General features: G+C 38.7%; 2 protein-coding genes across 2 annotated transcripts in view; one reads left to right on the plus strand and one right to left on the minus strand.

Annotated features, from left to right (window-relative positions):
- Window positions 1–970: 970 nt before the first annotated feature.
- Window positions 971–7,058, plus strand: LOC129351629 (uncharacterized). The gene is made up of 4 exons (XM_055020583.1): window positions 971–1,551; window positions 3,565–3,595; window positions 3,691–3,753; window positions 4,902–7,058. The coding sequence occupies exons 1-4, from the start codon at window positions 1,309–1,311 to the stop codon at window positions 5,333–5,335; spliced, it is 771 nt and encodes a 256-aa protein (XP_054876558.1). The 5' UTR covers window positions 971–1,308; the 3' UTR covers window positions 5,336–7,058.
- A 3,166-nt stretch (window positions 7,059–10,224) lies between these two features.
- sh3glb2a (SH3-domain GRB2-like endophilin B2a) overlaps window positions 10,225–12,342 on the minus strand; it is a 31,936-nt gene continuing 29,818 nt past the window's right edge. Inside the window, exon 14 of the mRNA XM_055020539.1 lies at window positions 10,225–10,585. Within this exon, the coding sequence (XP_054876514.1) occupies window positions 10,559–10,585 (27 nt within the window). The 3' untranslated portion in view covers window positions 10,225–10,558. The remainder of the gene's footprint in view (window positions 10,586–12,342) is intronic.

The raw sequence follows: 12,342 nt of genomic DNA on the forward strand, positions 1-12,342 counted from the left end.
TCTCCAGCTGATTCACTCTCATGTTCCAAATTCCAGAAGGTTTACAGAGGAGCATTTTGTTGCTGAGTCTAACTCTCTGCATCATTTAAACATAACCAGCCTAAAAGGCTGACTTTTAATTTACATGTGTTATACCTGTTGTTTGTTTAAACGTAGCATACTTCAAAATATCGCAAAAGTACTTCATAACATAGTCTGATCCATTCTGTTGGTTCGATATATTTAATAGCAAACAGTTTGAAAGCATTAAAATGGGCTTTTTACAAGGAGAACGTCACATATCAGATATGAATAATCCAGTTATTACTTATCATTTGTTTCATTTTCATGTTAATGTTTATTTTATTTCATTTATTTATTTTTTTCTACTTCTCAGGTATTTGTAAGAATGGTATTTTTGAATGGGAGTTGTATGGTGACCATCCAGAGGATGTCTTGGAGGATGAATCTATGATTGGAATATGACTGCCAGAAATCAGCTTGATAAGACGCTGTATGAGCAGACAGTGACGTGGAGTTGTTTTGGAAGTCTCATGCTTTTATGGCAACCAGAACATCTCTGATCATAAGTTTTTGGAAATATGAGACATGTGCACTGATGTTGCAGCAGGCACCCGCATGCAAGTGTGTTGCTAAATGCTTTGGGAGGAGGGGTCTCCCAAAGCATTTTTGTACAGTCAACCTGAATATTCATATTCAGGTTGACTGTACAACCCCAAGTCAAGACCAGGAGAGAAAATGGCATCTACAAGTCAACCAAAATCTAACAGCTCTCCAAACTGACAAGGTCGGGTTTGGATCGGCTTTGAATCATCCTGAAGATGAAGGGAGGGATGAATGCAGCATGAAGCAGAAATGAGGCCTAATAAAAAACCCAAACTAGAGAATCTATAACTAAAACGGCTAATTCCGCCTCTGCAACATAGATGTCCTCTTGTGAAATGGGACAGAAGTTCATTTTCCGGTCTTTATAGAAGCGAATCAATGTGAATCTGCAGGGACTCTAAATGTGTCTTCAGTGAGGACAGTTGGACAGTCTTTATTGGGACTTTGCTCTGTTTATGCTGATGTTCTTATCACGCGCATATATTCTGTTCATTCCAATCAGATTTTTTTTTCACAGACTCCGGGAACGTCAAAGCCCTAACAAACAGGAAGTTCTGGTGTCATTTTCTGCTCTTGGTGAAACTCATTTTAAATCGAGACTCTTTTCAATGGAGCGCGGCTTTCAACGTGGGCGAAAGTGCAGATAAATGGAGGCAGTGGCAGGCAGTCGGGACTCGGTCCGCGAACAGGAAAGCACAAGACATGGAGGAGGAGAACAACTGCCGGTGTGACTGGGAGGGAGGAGTGGAGGCAGAGGCAGAGGCAGAGGCAGAGGCAGGCCTCCGGTGCCAGAAGAGCCGACACATTCAGCTCCAGAGGGAAAGGCACCGACGACAGATGGCCCAGTTTGTGGCGGCGGCGCTCCTTCTGCTGCTTTGCGGAACTGTGGCGGTGTTCCTCACGTTCAGACTGGAGAGGCGGTGTGACTGCGCTGCTGACAGCCAGGTAATTGTTCACTTTTAATCTGTTCTCAGCAGCTGTTGTGAACCGCGTGTGGAAGTATTACTGTTTAAGAAGCTGCAGGGTGCAAACTGAAGTTTTTCAAAGTGCGCAACTGGTGAACAAGCTTCTGTCAGCAGGGAGGTCAGGGTGTGTTCCCTCGTGCAGGATCAATGCGCTTCATTTATGTATTAATTTAGTGAATATAGGTCGCGTTTCGAGAACAAGCTTTCTCTACACGCACGTGCGGGTTGTGGATGCGGGTTGTTGTGACCAGGCGCGCGTGGAGAGAGACCCACGGACAGCGACCCACGGAGCCGCTTTAGCCGAGAGAAAAGACAATTCAGCCCATAGGGAAAGTCCCCAGTTTCCTCTCTCTTCATTGTAGGTCTCCCCGGTTCATGTTTAATCTGTTTGTGTTTTTTTCTTTGTTGCAACTGTTGTTGCAGTAGAGCTCACAGCACGCCTCACACTCAGATGGTGCCACATTTATTTATCTGATGTATTCTGTGGCCTGGACAGCTCTGGTGATAAGAATCCTCTCTGCCAATGATTGACAGCGTTTGGTGAAGGCAGTGTGATGATGTTGGTCATTAGAAACGACGTTTTGCCGTCATTTGAAACAATCTCAGTGGAGATGGGAAACATGAAACATGCTGTTTCAATAACATGAAACAGCAGAGACCAAGTTGGTCAACACACAGGGTGAGCAGACAAAAGTATTTGCTAGGAATTAGTCATGTGTGACCAAGCTGATGGTCAGCAGGATGACTGCTGCTATTACAGGCTTCTCTGACATACTGTTTGCTAAGTGAATAAATTCAGTAAGCCAACATGTGTTGCATCCTAAAACTTCAGTCATCCAATCATGACTGAGCATATTCTGCTCAGTCTGTTTGACATTGGTGGAGTGGGAGCTTGGCAAGCTGTTCACACAACAACTAACAGACCCTTAAAACATTAAAACATTTAAAGGTCGACTAGGATAACATATTGTTTTTACGAGATATATATTCTCCTTCAGTTATGCCCCATTCAGGCTTTTACTGGCCTTTGCTGATTTCTGGTTTTCTTTGAGGTCTGACCTGTTAGTCTGGATTTAACCAAACCCTGTTTTATCTCCAAGTACAAAGCAAACAAATTCACTTGTGTAAGCTTTATTGTATTTTACCAATCAAATGTAACAAACTTTGGCTCCAAAATAAGGAGTCTGCTTCTAGAACAGCTTGCTGGATTTTTTTTTTTCCTTCTAGTTTTGATGAATCCAACAGGAAGTTCCATGTTTACATAGGTATCCCCATTAATTCACCAAAGTGAATCCTGGAAATCCATTGGCTGATTCCTGAGCAAAATAAAAAAATGGAGCAGATTAGACATAAAGTTAGACAAGAAAGGCCTAAATATTTTGGACATGTGCATTGCAGGGATCGTGAAAATATTAGACTTTGTTTTTGTTTATGAAAGTGTCAGTGGAGGAGAAATAGAGAGAAACCACTGAAAAGGTTCATGGAAGACAGTGCAGGTGGATCTGCTTTGTTCAAATAATTCCCTGCTGCTAAAAACATGACGGAATTCTGTAAAAATCTTTCCTCCTTCGAATCCAGAAAAACTAGACTCCAATCTTGTTACATTTTTGTAAAACATTAAAAGCAGCCAGGCTTTCTACAGGAGCCAAGTATTCTACCCAGAGTTTTCTTATTCAAACCATATTCACCTTGTATAATGTGCTGGGCTGAAATAATAAAGGTCTGGTAGACGTATTGTAATATAAAGACGTATTGTAATATGCAGGGCATAACTTCAACAACATTCACGTTGAGTATTGTTATTTTAGACTCTGCATGTTTTAGAAGTCGTGCTGCAACTGTACTTTAGCACCATAAACTAGCTGCAGTGTGATTGGTCAGGTTATAAATAGAATCACCTGTATCACAACCACATGATCTTTTTAGCGCCAATTTAGAAACTGATTCTGTTTTCCTGTTTTAACAAAGTCTGTGTTTGTTTTTTTTCTCCCAGACCAAGTCTGAGTCTGACAGCCAGTCATCAGGTAAATGTGTTGTTTGGTGAGAGGTTGATGCTGAAGTCTGTTTTTGTTTTACACATCATTTGTTAAAGGTGATATATTTTGTATCTTTGTCTTAGGTGTTGCTGAAAAGCTGCAACAACCTCAATGTGCACAGCGGCTTCCGAGCACCATGTTGACAGGTAATGATGTTTAAACGTGAGGGAAGGAGGACTTTTCTGGGTTTCCATTTATAAGAAGGCCTAACATCCCTGACACTGACTCTTCAGCTTTTCTCTCATTCATTGGTCTCTCCCCACTTCTGTGTGCCTGATAAGGAACTATTGTAGTATTAATAATAAAGTGTCTTAACACAGCCTTGTCCAGACATGATTGTCTTACAGAGTAACTCTGAAATGTTGAGGTAATGTACCTAGATTATCTAGGTCATGTCGTACCTACTGACATACACACACAGGTGTTTCGGAAATGTCTCCAGAAATTAACCTCTTACTTTGGGAAAAAGTAAGTCCCATTCAACCATTTTTTAATCATGTTCTATTAGAATGCAGATGGGCAATAGGCCACATTCCTCCCTCCCCAGGAATCTGCTGAGTTAGTTTTTTTTCAGCCAGATACGACACAGTCAGCACTTAAAACCATCCCTTCATGTTTTACTCTGACTCTTCCAGTGACATGGAACAAAAGAATAAGACAGTTAAATAATAAAGGTATGAAATTATGATTTTAATTACATATTCTAGTAAAAGTGTTAGAGGCTCATTCCCCCCTCGTCTCAGCTACTGTAAGGATTCAATATGCTGATCTTTATCAGTGCCAGCACAGCACCACTTAGTGTTCATCTCCCTATAAGCTTAGCACTCAGACAAGCTACTGTCAGATCATCTGACAGTAGCCAATCAGAACCACTCCTCCTGGTTCTGATTGGTTGTTTTTGCATTTCTTCAGAAGGCAAAAATAGCTTATGGGGGAGGTGAAGGAGATCTATCTTTTCATTTTATCTGTGTCATGCTAAACTATCATGACATGGTGGCAGTTTAAACAAATATGTAAAAAGCATATACTTTACTGCAGCTTTAAGCAAACAGTTGTGGTGGCTGCCTATTTTTTCTGATATCATGACAGCCTGATATCTGATATCATGATGCTTCAGCATCGTGTGCATAAACCCAGTAGTGTGATGGAAGTATAACCAGTACAAACCAGATAATATTGAGTTTGATCTTATTGAACTTTTTGCTCTTGGTGGCCAGTAGAGTCCTGTTCTTTCCTTTGACTTTTTCTTAATTTTACATGAAATATTATCTTGTGTTTCTGTCTGCACTTTCAGTTCTACGTGAAAACACCACAAATGGAAAATATCTTCTTTGGGAAGACACAAGAGGAGAGGCGTACATTGATGGAGGTTTCAGATACTTCAACGGGAGTCTGATGGTGCCCAGGAAGGGCCTCTACAGAGTTTTCCTGCAGACCCTCTATGAGAACAGTAAATGTGATGATTTCCTGGTGGTCCGTAGCGAGGTTTTGGTCTTCAGACAAGGTTACCCAAAGGACCAAACTCTCCTAAAAGCAGAGGATACACTGGGTTGCAAGCATAATGTAAAAAGATCTCTCTTCACATCTGGCATATTTAGGCTGGATACTAATGACAAACTACATGTAACTTCTTCTCATCCAAACCTTCTGTATAAAAATGACTTCCATTCATTCTTTGGAGCTCAGCTCGTGTCTGATGATTGGCCAGAGAAAGGTAGTGGCTCCTGAGTCCAACGATGCAGGTTTATGCTTTAACTAGTCCACCTCTGTAGCGCCAAGTAGAACCTTCTCAGCAGCAGGTTAGCTTCCTTTCTACATTTTCTTCTCACTAACAGCTGCCACATCACTGATGCAACAAAGCTATACTAATCAGTAACAAGTTATTTGAAGCGTGCATAACACTGACATGACCCTGTCTTAAACACAACATGACACCTGTTATGGAGTCTTAATGAGTGTTTATGACTGTCATCATGAAGTTCACAACTGAACAAAACACATAAAGAATACTAAGCAGAAAATTAGATTTGGTAAATAATGACACTTTTAATGCAAAATTGTACTAAAAATAGAATAAAAAAATCTATTATTTACTAAACGACACTTCATGACCATAACCATTCATAAAGACTCCTTCATGTTCAGAACTGGTTATGAATAAAGTGTTACCCACTGATCTAACGTGTCAACTTTGTAGCACATTCCATTCTGTGTTAAATCTCCTGATATATCTTATATTTTACATTTATTATATTGCATATTATGCTGGGATGAAATATTTTTGTGTTTCTAGAAAGTTTTTAATTTATTCTAATTTATCATAAAGGGACATGTATTATAGGGCTTGCATCAGGCTGGGAGTTATTTTGTATTGTTTTTTTATTCTCGTTTCCTGTAAGTCTGGAGTTATGAGGTGATGAAAGCCACTTGTTATGAAGCAAGTAACCAAGTAAATAAGTAAGGGAGAATTTTTGCCTTGTACACACGGTGATGTCTGATTAAGTGCTCATTTCCCCAGGATTTATAACGAGCATGACTGTTTATTTTTAGTAGCAAATGTGTACAAATTAATTAATTGCATTAATTTAAATCTGATCTTTGTCATTGTCAGTTTTCTTACTATTGTTATTTATTTATCAGTAATTTGACCAGGTCAAATTCTATAGGTGCTACTGAAATGTCTAAGGTCAGGTAGTCTTTCAGAGCTAGTATAAAAGCTGTATAGTAGTTCACTTGGATGAAGTACTTTACACAGACAGTAGATTTGAAGAGCCGCAGCTACGTGTGAAACAGTTTGTCTGCTGAAGCCACTTCTTTGATATTAGAAGTTGCTAGAGACAGACAACAAACAGGAAGAATTTAGCTGGATGGAGAATGAAGACAGAAAGTTGTTCCACTAAAATCAGTTTCTGCAGAGTAGCTCAGGTCAAGGTCGACTGGATTTAGCTCATCTGGGCTTCACAATTGAACAAAACACATAAAGAATACTCAGCAGAAAAATTTGAAACCCCCCACTTCCACTGATATCTGTCCTGAATCCACCAAAATAGAGTAGCACTGTATTTACTCTCTCTTTGAAGTCCTGCTGTGTCAGCATGTTTTTCTAATCAATGATGGGGGAAAATGACATGTTCAAAATGTAAACACGTCTGATGGGTTCTGGAAAATGCTTTAGGCAGTGCTATGTGTGCTGAGGGCAGGGCCAAATTAGAAATCTGTTCAAATATTTATTTTGGCTTTTCACTTTATTTTTTTTTATATCAAAAGTGCTGCTTGATAATGTGCTGAAGTGATTGTTTGAATCATGGCTTGTAAGCTGTATTTCTGTATTCTCCAGCTAATGCTGTGATTTAACTCTTAAAATGCCATTGCTATCTGTGAACTATATAGTTGGGAGTCTGTATAGTGACGGTCAGGGGTTCTGCAATAAAGATGAATTCTAAAAAACACACACACACCTGGTCCAACATGGCATCATTTCTCAGTTTGTCAGTGCGAGGATCCAAAGAGCCCCAAAGAAGGTTTTTCTCAGGAAGAGAGCGTCAGGCTGGACGAAGCCAGCCACAAACGCAAAGATCACATGTAATTACGATAAACAGGAGCAACTGGTCTAGTTTACCAACAGCAAAGAGTTGCAGTTGTCTTCATAAATCTACATCGAGGCATAATTTTTGAATATGATTTATACTGTCTATAAAAGTATTCACCCCCTTGGACGTTTCATTGCTTTTACAACTCAATCATTGTCAAGTAAAATTAGGCTTTTTAAAAACCAAAATACAAAAAGACTTAAATATCAAAACGAAAACCGTGTTTTCATCCTTATCATTACAACGCTGTGAAAAAGTATTGAACGACTTACAAACGTCTACAATTTTTTAAATTTATTTGTCATTGTGATGGACCGAGCAGTAAAGGAGAGTCATTCATATAATAGATCAAAATAAAGGAACTCTATCCAAAGAAATGGCAACAATAATTCAAACTGACTCTCAAAAAGAAAGCACACAAGAAACTGGAATAGTGGCTGATCATGGGACAGCAGTGAGGAGGAAGGAGCTACCAGATATTGTGTCTGTTCTAGGAAAACAAAGACAATTTTAAAGCATTCATTTTCATAGTCTCATTAGCCAAAATAATAAGTGTTCAATTCTTTTAACCTCTGATAGGTATTTTGTTTACCTAAATAAAAAGAACCACAGACAACGTTAATTAGTTTGATCAAGGTCTCGTTTGCAAAAAGAGAAAACACAGTCTGCCAGCCTGGCAGAAACCAGCCTGGCAGAAATCAGCCTGGCAGAAATCAGCCTGGCCCCTCCCAGCTGTTCTGACTCTTTGCAGCAGAGATTGTCTGTTTTATTAGTACAAACAAAGCAAGAGTGAAAGAAATGCGGGAGGTAATGAAACAAGAAAAAGGAGGCTGGTGCTGATTACAAGAAAGGAGAACACAGGAATATATTCTAAACAGAGACAGTTTTACAACTAAGGAGTATCTCAGGAGACCATCTGTAAAAAAACATGTTTAAGGTTAAAGAAAGGTTAGCTATATCTCACACACTTTAACAAATTAACCATTCAAAGTATTAATGTTAGAATGATAAGACGCTTACTAATACTGTTAAGCTCCTTGCAAACGCTCCTCTCCATTTCAGATAAACATGTCAGAACCTCATTTTGAACTTCTGCTTTATTTGTGCATTTCTGGGAATTCGGAGCAGAAGATTTAAGCTTTATTTAAGTTGACCTTGTTCTGTGCGGTTTCTGTCCTCAGCCTCTTCTTCTGCTTAACCTTCTAACTCCTCCAGCACATCTTTACTCCTCTTCCATCTCTTCTTCTCTCTGGCTGTTGATCCCGTCTAAATCCTTGTCCTTCCATCGTCAGAAGTGTGACATTGTGTTTTTTTGTCTGGCTGCACACGCTATGTTGATGGTTCATGAGATGCAACTTTGATCTATTTCAGAAAACTGGTTGATCGTTGGTTGATCAAATGCTGCACACATTTACCCACAGTGGAGAAAGTCAGAATTCACCTGGGAGCAATTTATCAGTCCAGGACAGATTTAGAGAAAAGTCGAATGGAAATGTAAAGAAATTGACGTAGTATGAGAACCATGCTAAAGATTATATGCAGTGGAGGTATTTTTATAATATATTCTGATCAATATGACAAAAGTCATTGACATAATCACTTTTATGATGTGAGGAAGCATTTACAACTTGTTGACAGTAACAAGAAGGAGCTGTTTTGATGTGCACCAGTGACACAATGATTTGAAGATCATAAAGGAGTTTTGAGAATTTCAATTCTGTTCTGAGAAGTGCAGCAAAACTACCGAGAAAAAAAACTGTAAAGGAATGTGAAAAACAATTCCACTCCGGCAGGAGAAGTACTGGCTGTGAGGTGGCGACCTGCAGAAAACCCCCGACATCTCTGCATGTGCCTAAAGTGGCCTAATCAAAGTCTGAACTTAGATCCAGGTAAGCTGCTGTGGGACAGCGGTAAGTGGATTACTTATCAGGGGCAAAGTGCTATGCTCTTAAAAATAAAGATGATTCAGTTCTGAATTACAACTTTGTAGTTTTTTGCTAATCTTATGTAAAGCACCTGAAGCCGCCTGTCTGCTGGCATGTGATACAAGGATAAACTTGAATGACTGAACTTGACTGATACAGGCAATAATCGATAACAGGAAAAGAAACGTTTTCCATCATCATATGAAAATGACATAAGACCTGAAGAGTGAAACTGACTGAAGAGATGCAGAGCAGTTTCTAGGGCAACAGGTCAGCTGTGGTTTGTCTTGATCACACATGAAACAGACAATAACACACACGCATACAATGAAAAATTATTATATAAATTGTGAGTGAGAACCGAATATCGTCAGACATGAAAGAACATGAAAAACTATGCAGGAAACAGCATTTTGTCAAAGAATACCGAGGCAAACAGACTTATCTGTTAATATTTTGCTTTTTTTTCTCCACGTGACTGCAGTGTTTCCCATAAGTCATGAAGAGTGAAGATAAGGAACCATAAAAAAAAATAAACAGAGTGCAGAGGCGGGGGGAAGAACACAACCATTCCAGAATGAGAAATGATTGTGTGCTGACATCTGAATGCAGTTTGGAATGTAAGCAGGAAGATGAGTTTATTCAGTTTAAAGAGCTAAAGAGGATAATTAATAATTAATGCAAGATAGATAGATAGATAGATAGATAGATAGATAGATAGATAGATAGATAGATAGATAGATAGATAGATAGATAGATAGATAGATAGATAGATAGATAGATAGATAGATAGATAGATAGATAGATAGATAGATAGATAGATAGATAGATAGATAGATAGATAGATAGATAGATGGATGGATGGATGGATGGATGGATGGATGGATGGATGGATGGATGGATGGATGGATGGATGGATGGATGGATGGATGGATGGATGGATGGATGGATGGATGGATGGATGGATGGATGGATGGATGGATGGATGGATGGATGGATGGATGGATGGATTTTACAGTCCAGATGTACATGGGATCATCTGTAGGTGATTTTTTTTTAGTTTCATTTGTGTTTTCGGCTTCGATCGTCTCCTTATTACTTATTAATATTTGGTCTTTATATTTGTTGTATTCTTGCATCTCTATTTTGCTGCTTCTTTATTTCCCGACGGCTTCCTTGGATTTATTACCGCTTAGACTTATTAATTAGCAGGGGTGTTTCTGCATTTGTGGATTTCATATTTAGTTTATTTTCTCGACGCGTGTTTCTTTGTAGATCTCCTCTAGTTCTTTTTTCCCATCGTTGTGTTAGAACCCATTGTGTTAGAACCCGTCATTCTCCTTCCAGCTGTTTCTCATTTTCTTGAAACTCATTCTCACGCCCACACTGTGTTGTTCTCTGTCTCTTACCTGCAAGTATTTTTTCATAATTGTGTGTTAATTCCACATTCCTGGAGCATTTCCCTGTGACAAAAACAAGAAAAAATAAACAATTGCATGCAGACTTCAAATAAAAGAAATCATATTTCATCAAACAACTTGGTTATGGTATGCAATATGCACACAGGTTATTATGTAGCTTTTTTTATTTTTTATCTCTGCCTCTGACCCATTTGTTTGTTTCTCAGTTTAATTCCTGACTTGTTATCTGTGATGGACTCATGACCTCTACAGTCTCTTTGACCCTGCAAAGAGAAGCAGTTGCACACTGTGGACAGATGAATGATGATTCAGGTGCAGAAAAACAATTCAGACGAATTGAAAAGAATCATTAGCGAGGCAGTGAGTGTGTGGGCGGCTGGGGTTTCAGTCCTGTACACACACCTCCACAGGTGAAAGTTTAGAAGGAAATGTGAAGCTATGAAACGGGCGGTATGCTTCCAAGGAGTGACGCAACGAAAGAATTCAAAGCACGTTTTTGGACTGACATCCTTTAACCGACAACTGTCAGCCTACATCAGCAAATATTTCATTTGCAGAACATGAATTTCATGTTCTGCAACAATGCAAATTTGTTTAGTTTTAAAAATTAGGTTCAGTGTGACAGAAGTTTTTCCTTTGGGCAACATGGCTCTATGCCCAAGGTGCCAACAGTCCAGGGGGGAGGCACAGGCATGTGGGCAAAAGTAACTTCTCCTTTGCCAAATCATTTTTATTGCTTATTAGCATGTGCTGTCAATGTGGAGCACAAATAGCTGTGTGTTCATGCATACAAATTGCATTGCTATATCTAACAATTTTAGAGATAGCACTGCTGCTGGGGAGCAGTGCTAAAGTTTGAATCTCAGTGACAAAATGGATTTAAATTCCCCCCCTCAAAAAAAATTCTTATTCCTCAAGCTTATGTATTCAAATATGACAAATAATGGTTTGGAAATGTAAAGATGCAGAGGCGCAGGCTCCCGGTTGCAAACGTTTTTGAAAATTACAATTTTAAGGGCCCTGACCTAGAACTTTGTCAACGTCATCTGTCAAAAATAAATATAAAATTATTTTTTTAATGTCCCTGTTAGTGATATTTTACTCAATTTTACAGACTAATGCTTCTCAAGAAACAAAAGAAATATTATTTAAAACAAAAAAACAACAAAGTCCATCTGACTTTATGTCTGATGCCCCCCAAAAACACCTGATTATTCTTACAGTCTGACTATTCTGATTATTCTTTTATGTCTGACAGTGTTGACAAAAACCTGGGACAAATTTCAATGGAGTTGGAAAATAGATAAAAATGATTTGTAATTATTTATTTGAATACTTATACTTAATTGTCATAATATATCAACTTAGTATTCCTTCATTTGTTTTCAACTATTATATTGTATTGAGTTTTGCATTGTCCATCTGCTACAAAGTTTAAAATAAGAAATATTAAGCAAACATGAGAAAAACATACCTAGTTGTGCTCACATGGCCCAAGTTAGTTTAGCCAGATATTTGAAAAAAACATATATTTTGTGTATATTTTATTGACATTGTGTGCTTTATCCATAGGACCTGTTTTGTTCCTCTTCTAAAGAATCAGTGATCTGACACTCGCAGTTTGACTCTAAATTAAAGGGCAAGTTTGCAATTTTTTGAAGAAAATTCATCTAGACCCAGGCTCCTGAGATCCAGCTCTCGTGACCCACTGTCCTGCAGGTTTTAGATGCTTCAACTCACCTGAGTCAATAATCAGATCATTAGCTGGAGAACTTGACTTTGTACTAAGGAGCTGATCA

The sequence above is a fragment of the Poeciliopsis prolifica genome, unplaced genomic scaffold (assembly GCF_027474105.1).
Source record: "Poeciliopsis prolifica strain line A6 unplaced genomic scaffold, Auburn_PproV2 SCAFFOLD068, whole genome shotgun sequence".
NCBI lineage: Eukaryota > Metazoa > Chordata > Actinopteri > Cyprinodontiformes > Poeciliidae > Poeciliopsis > Poeciliopsis prolifica.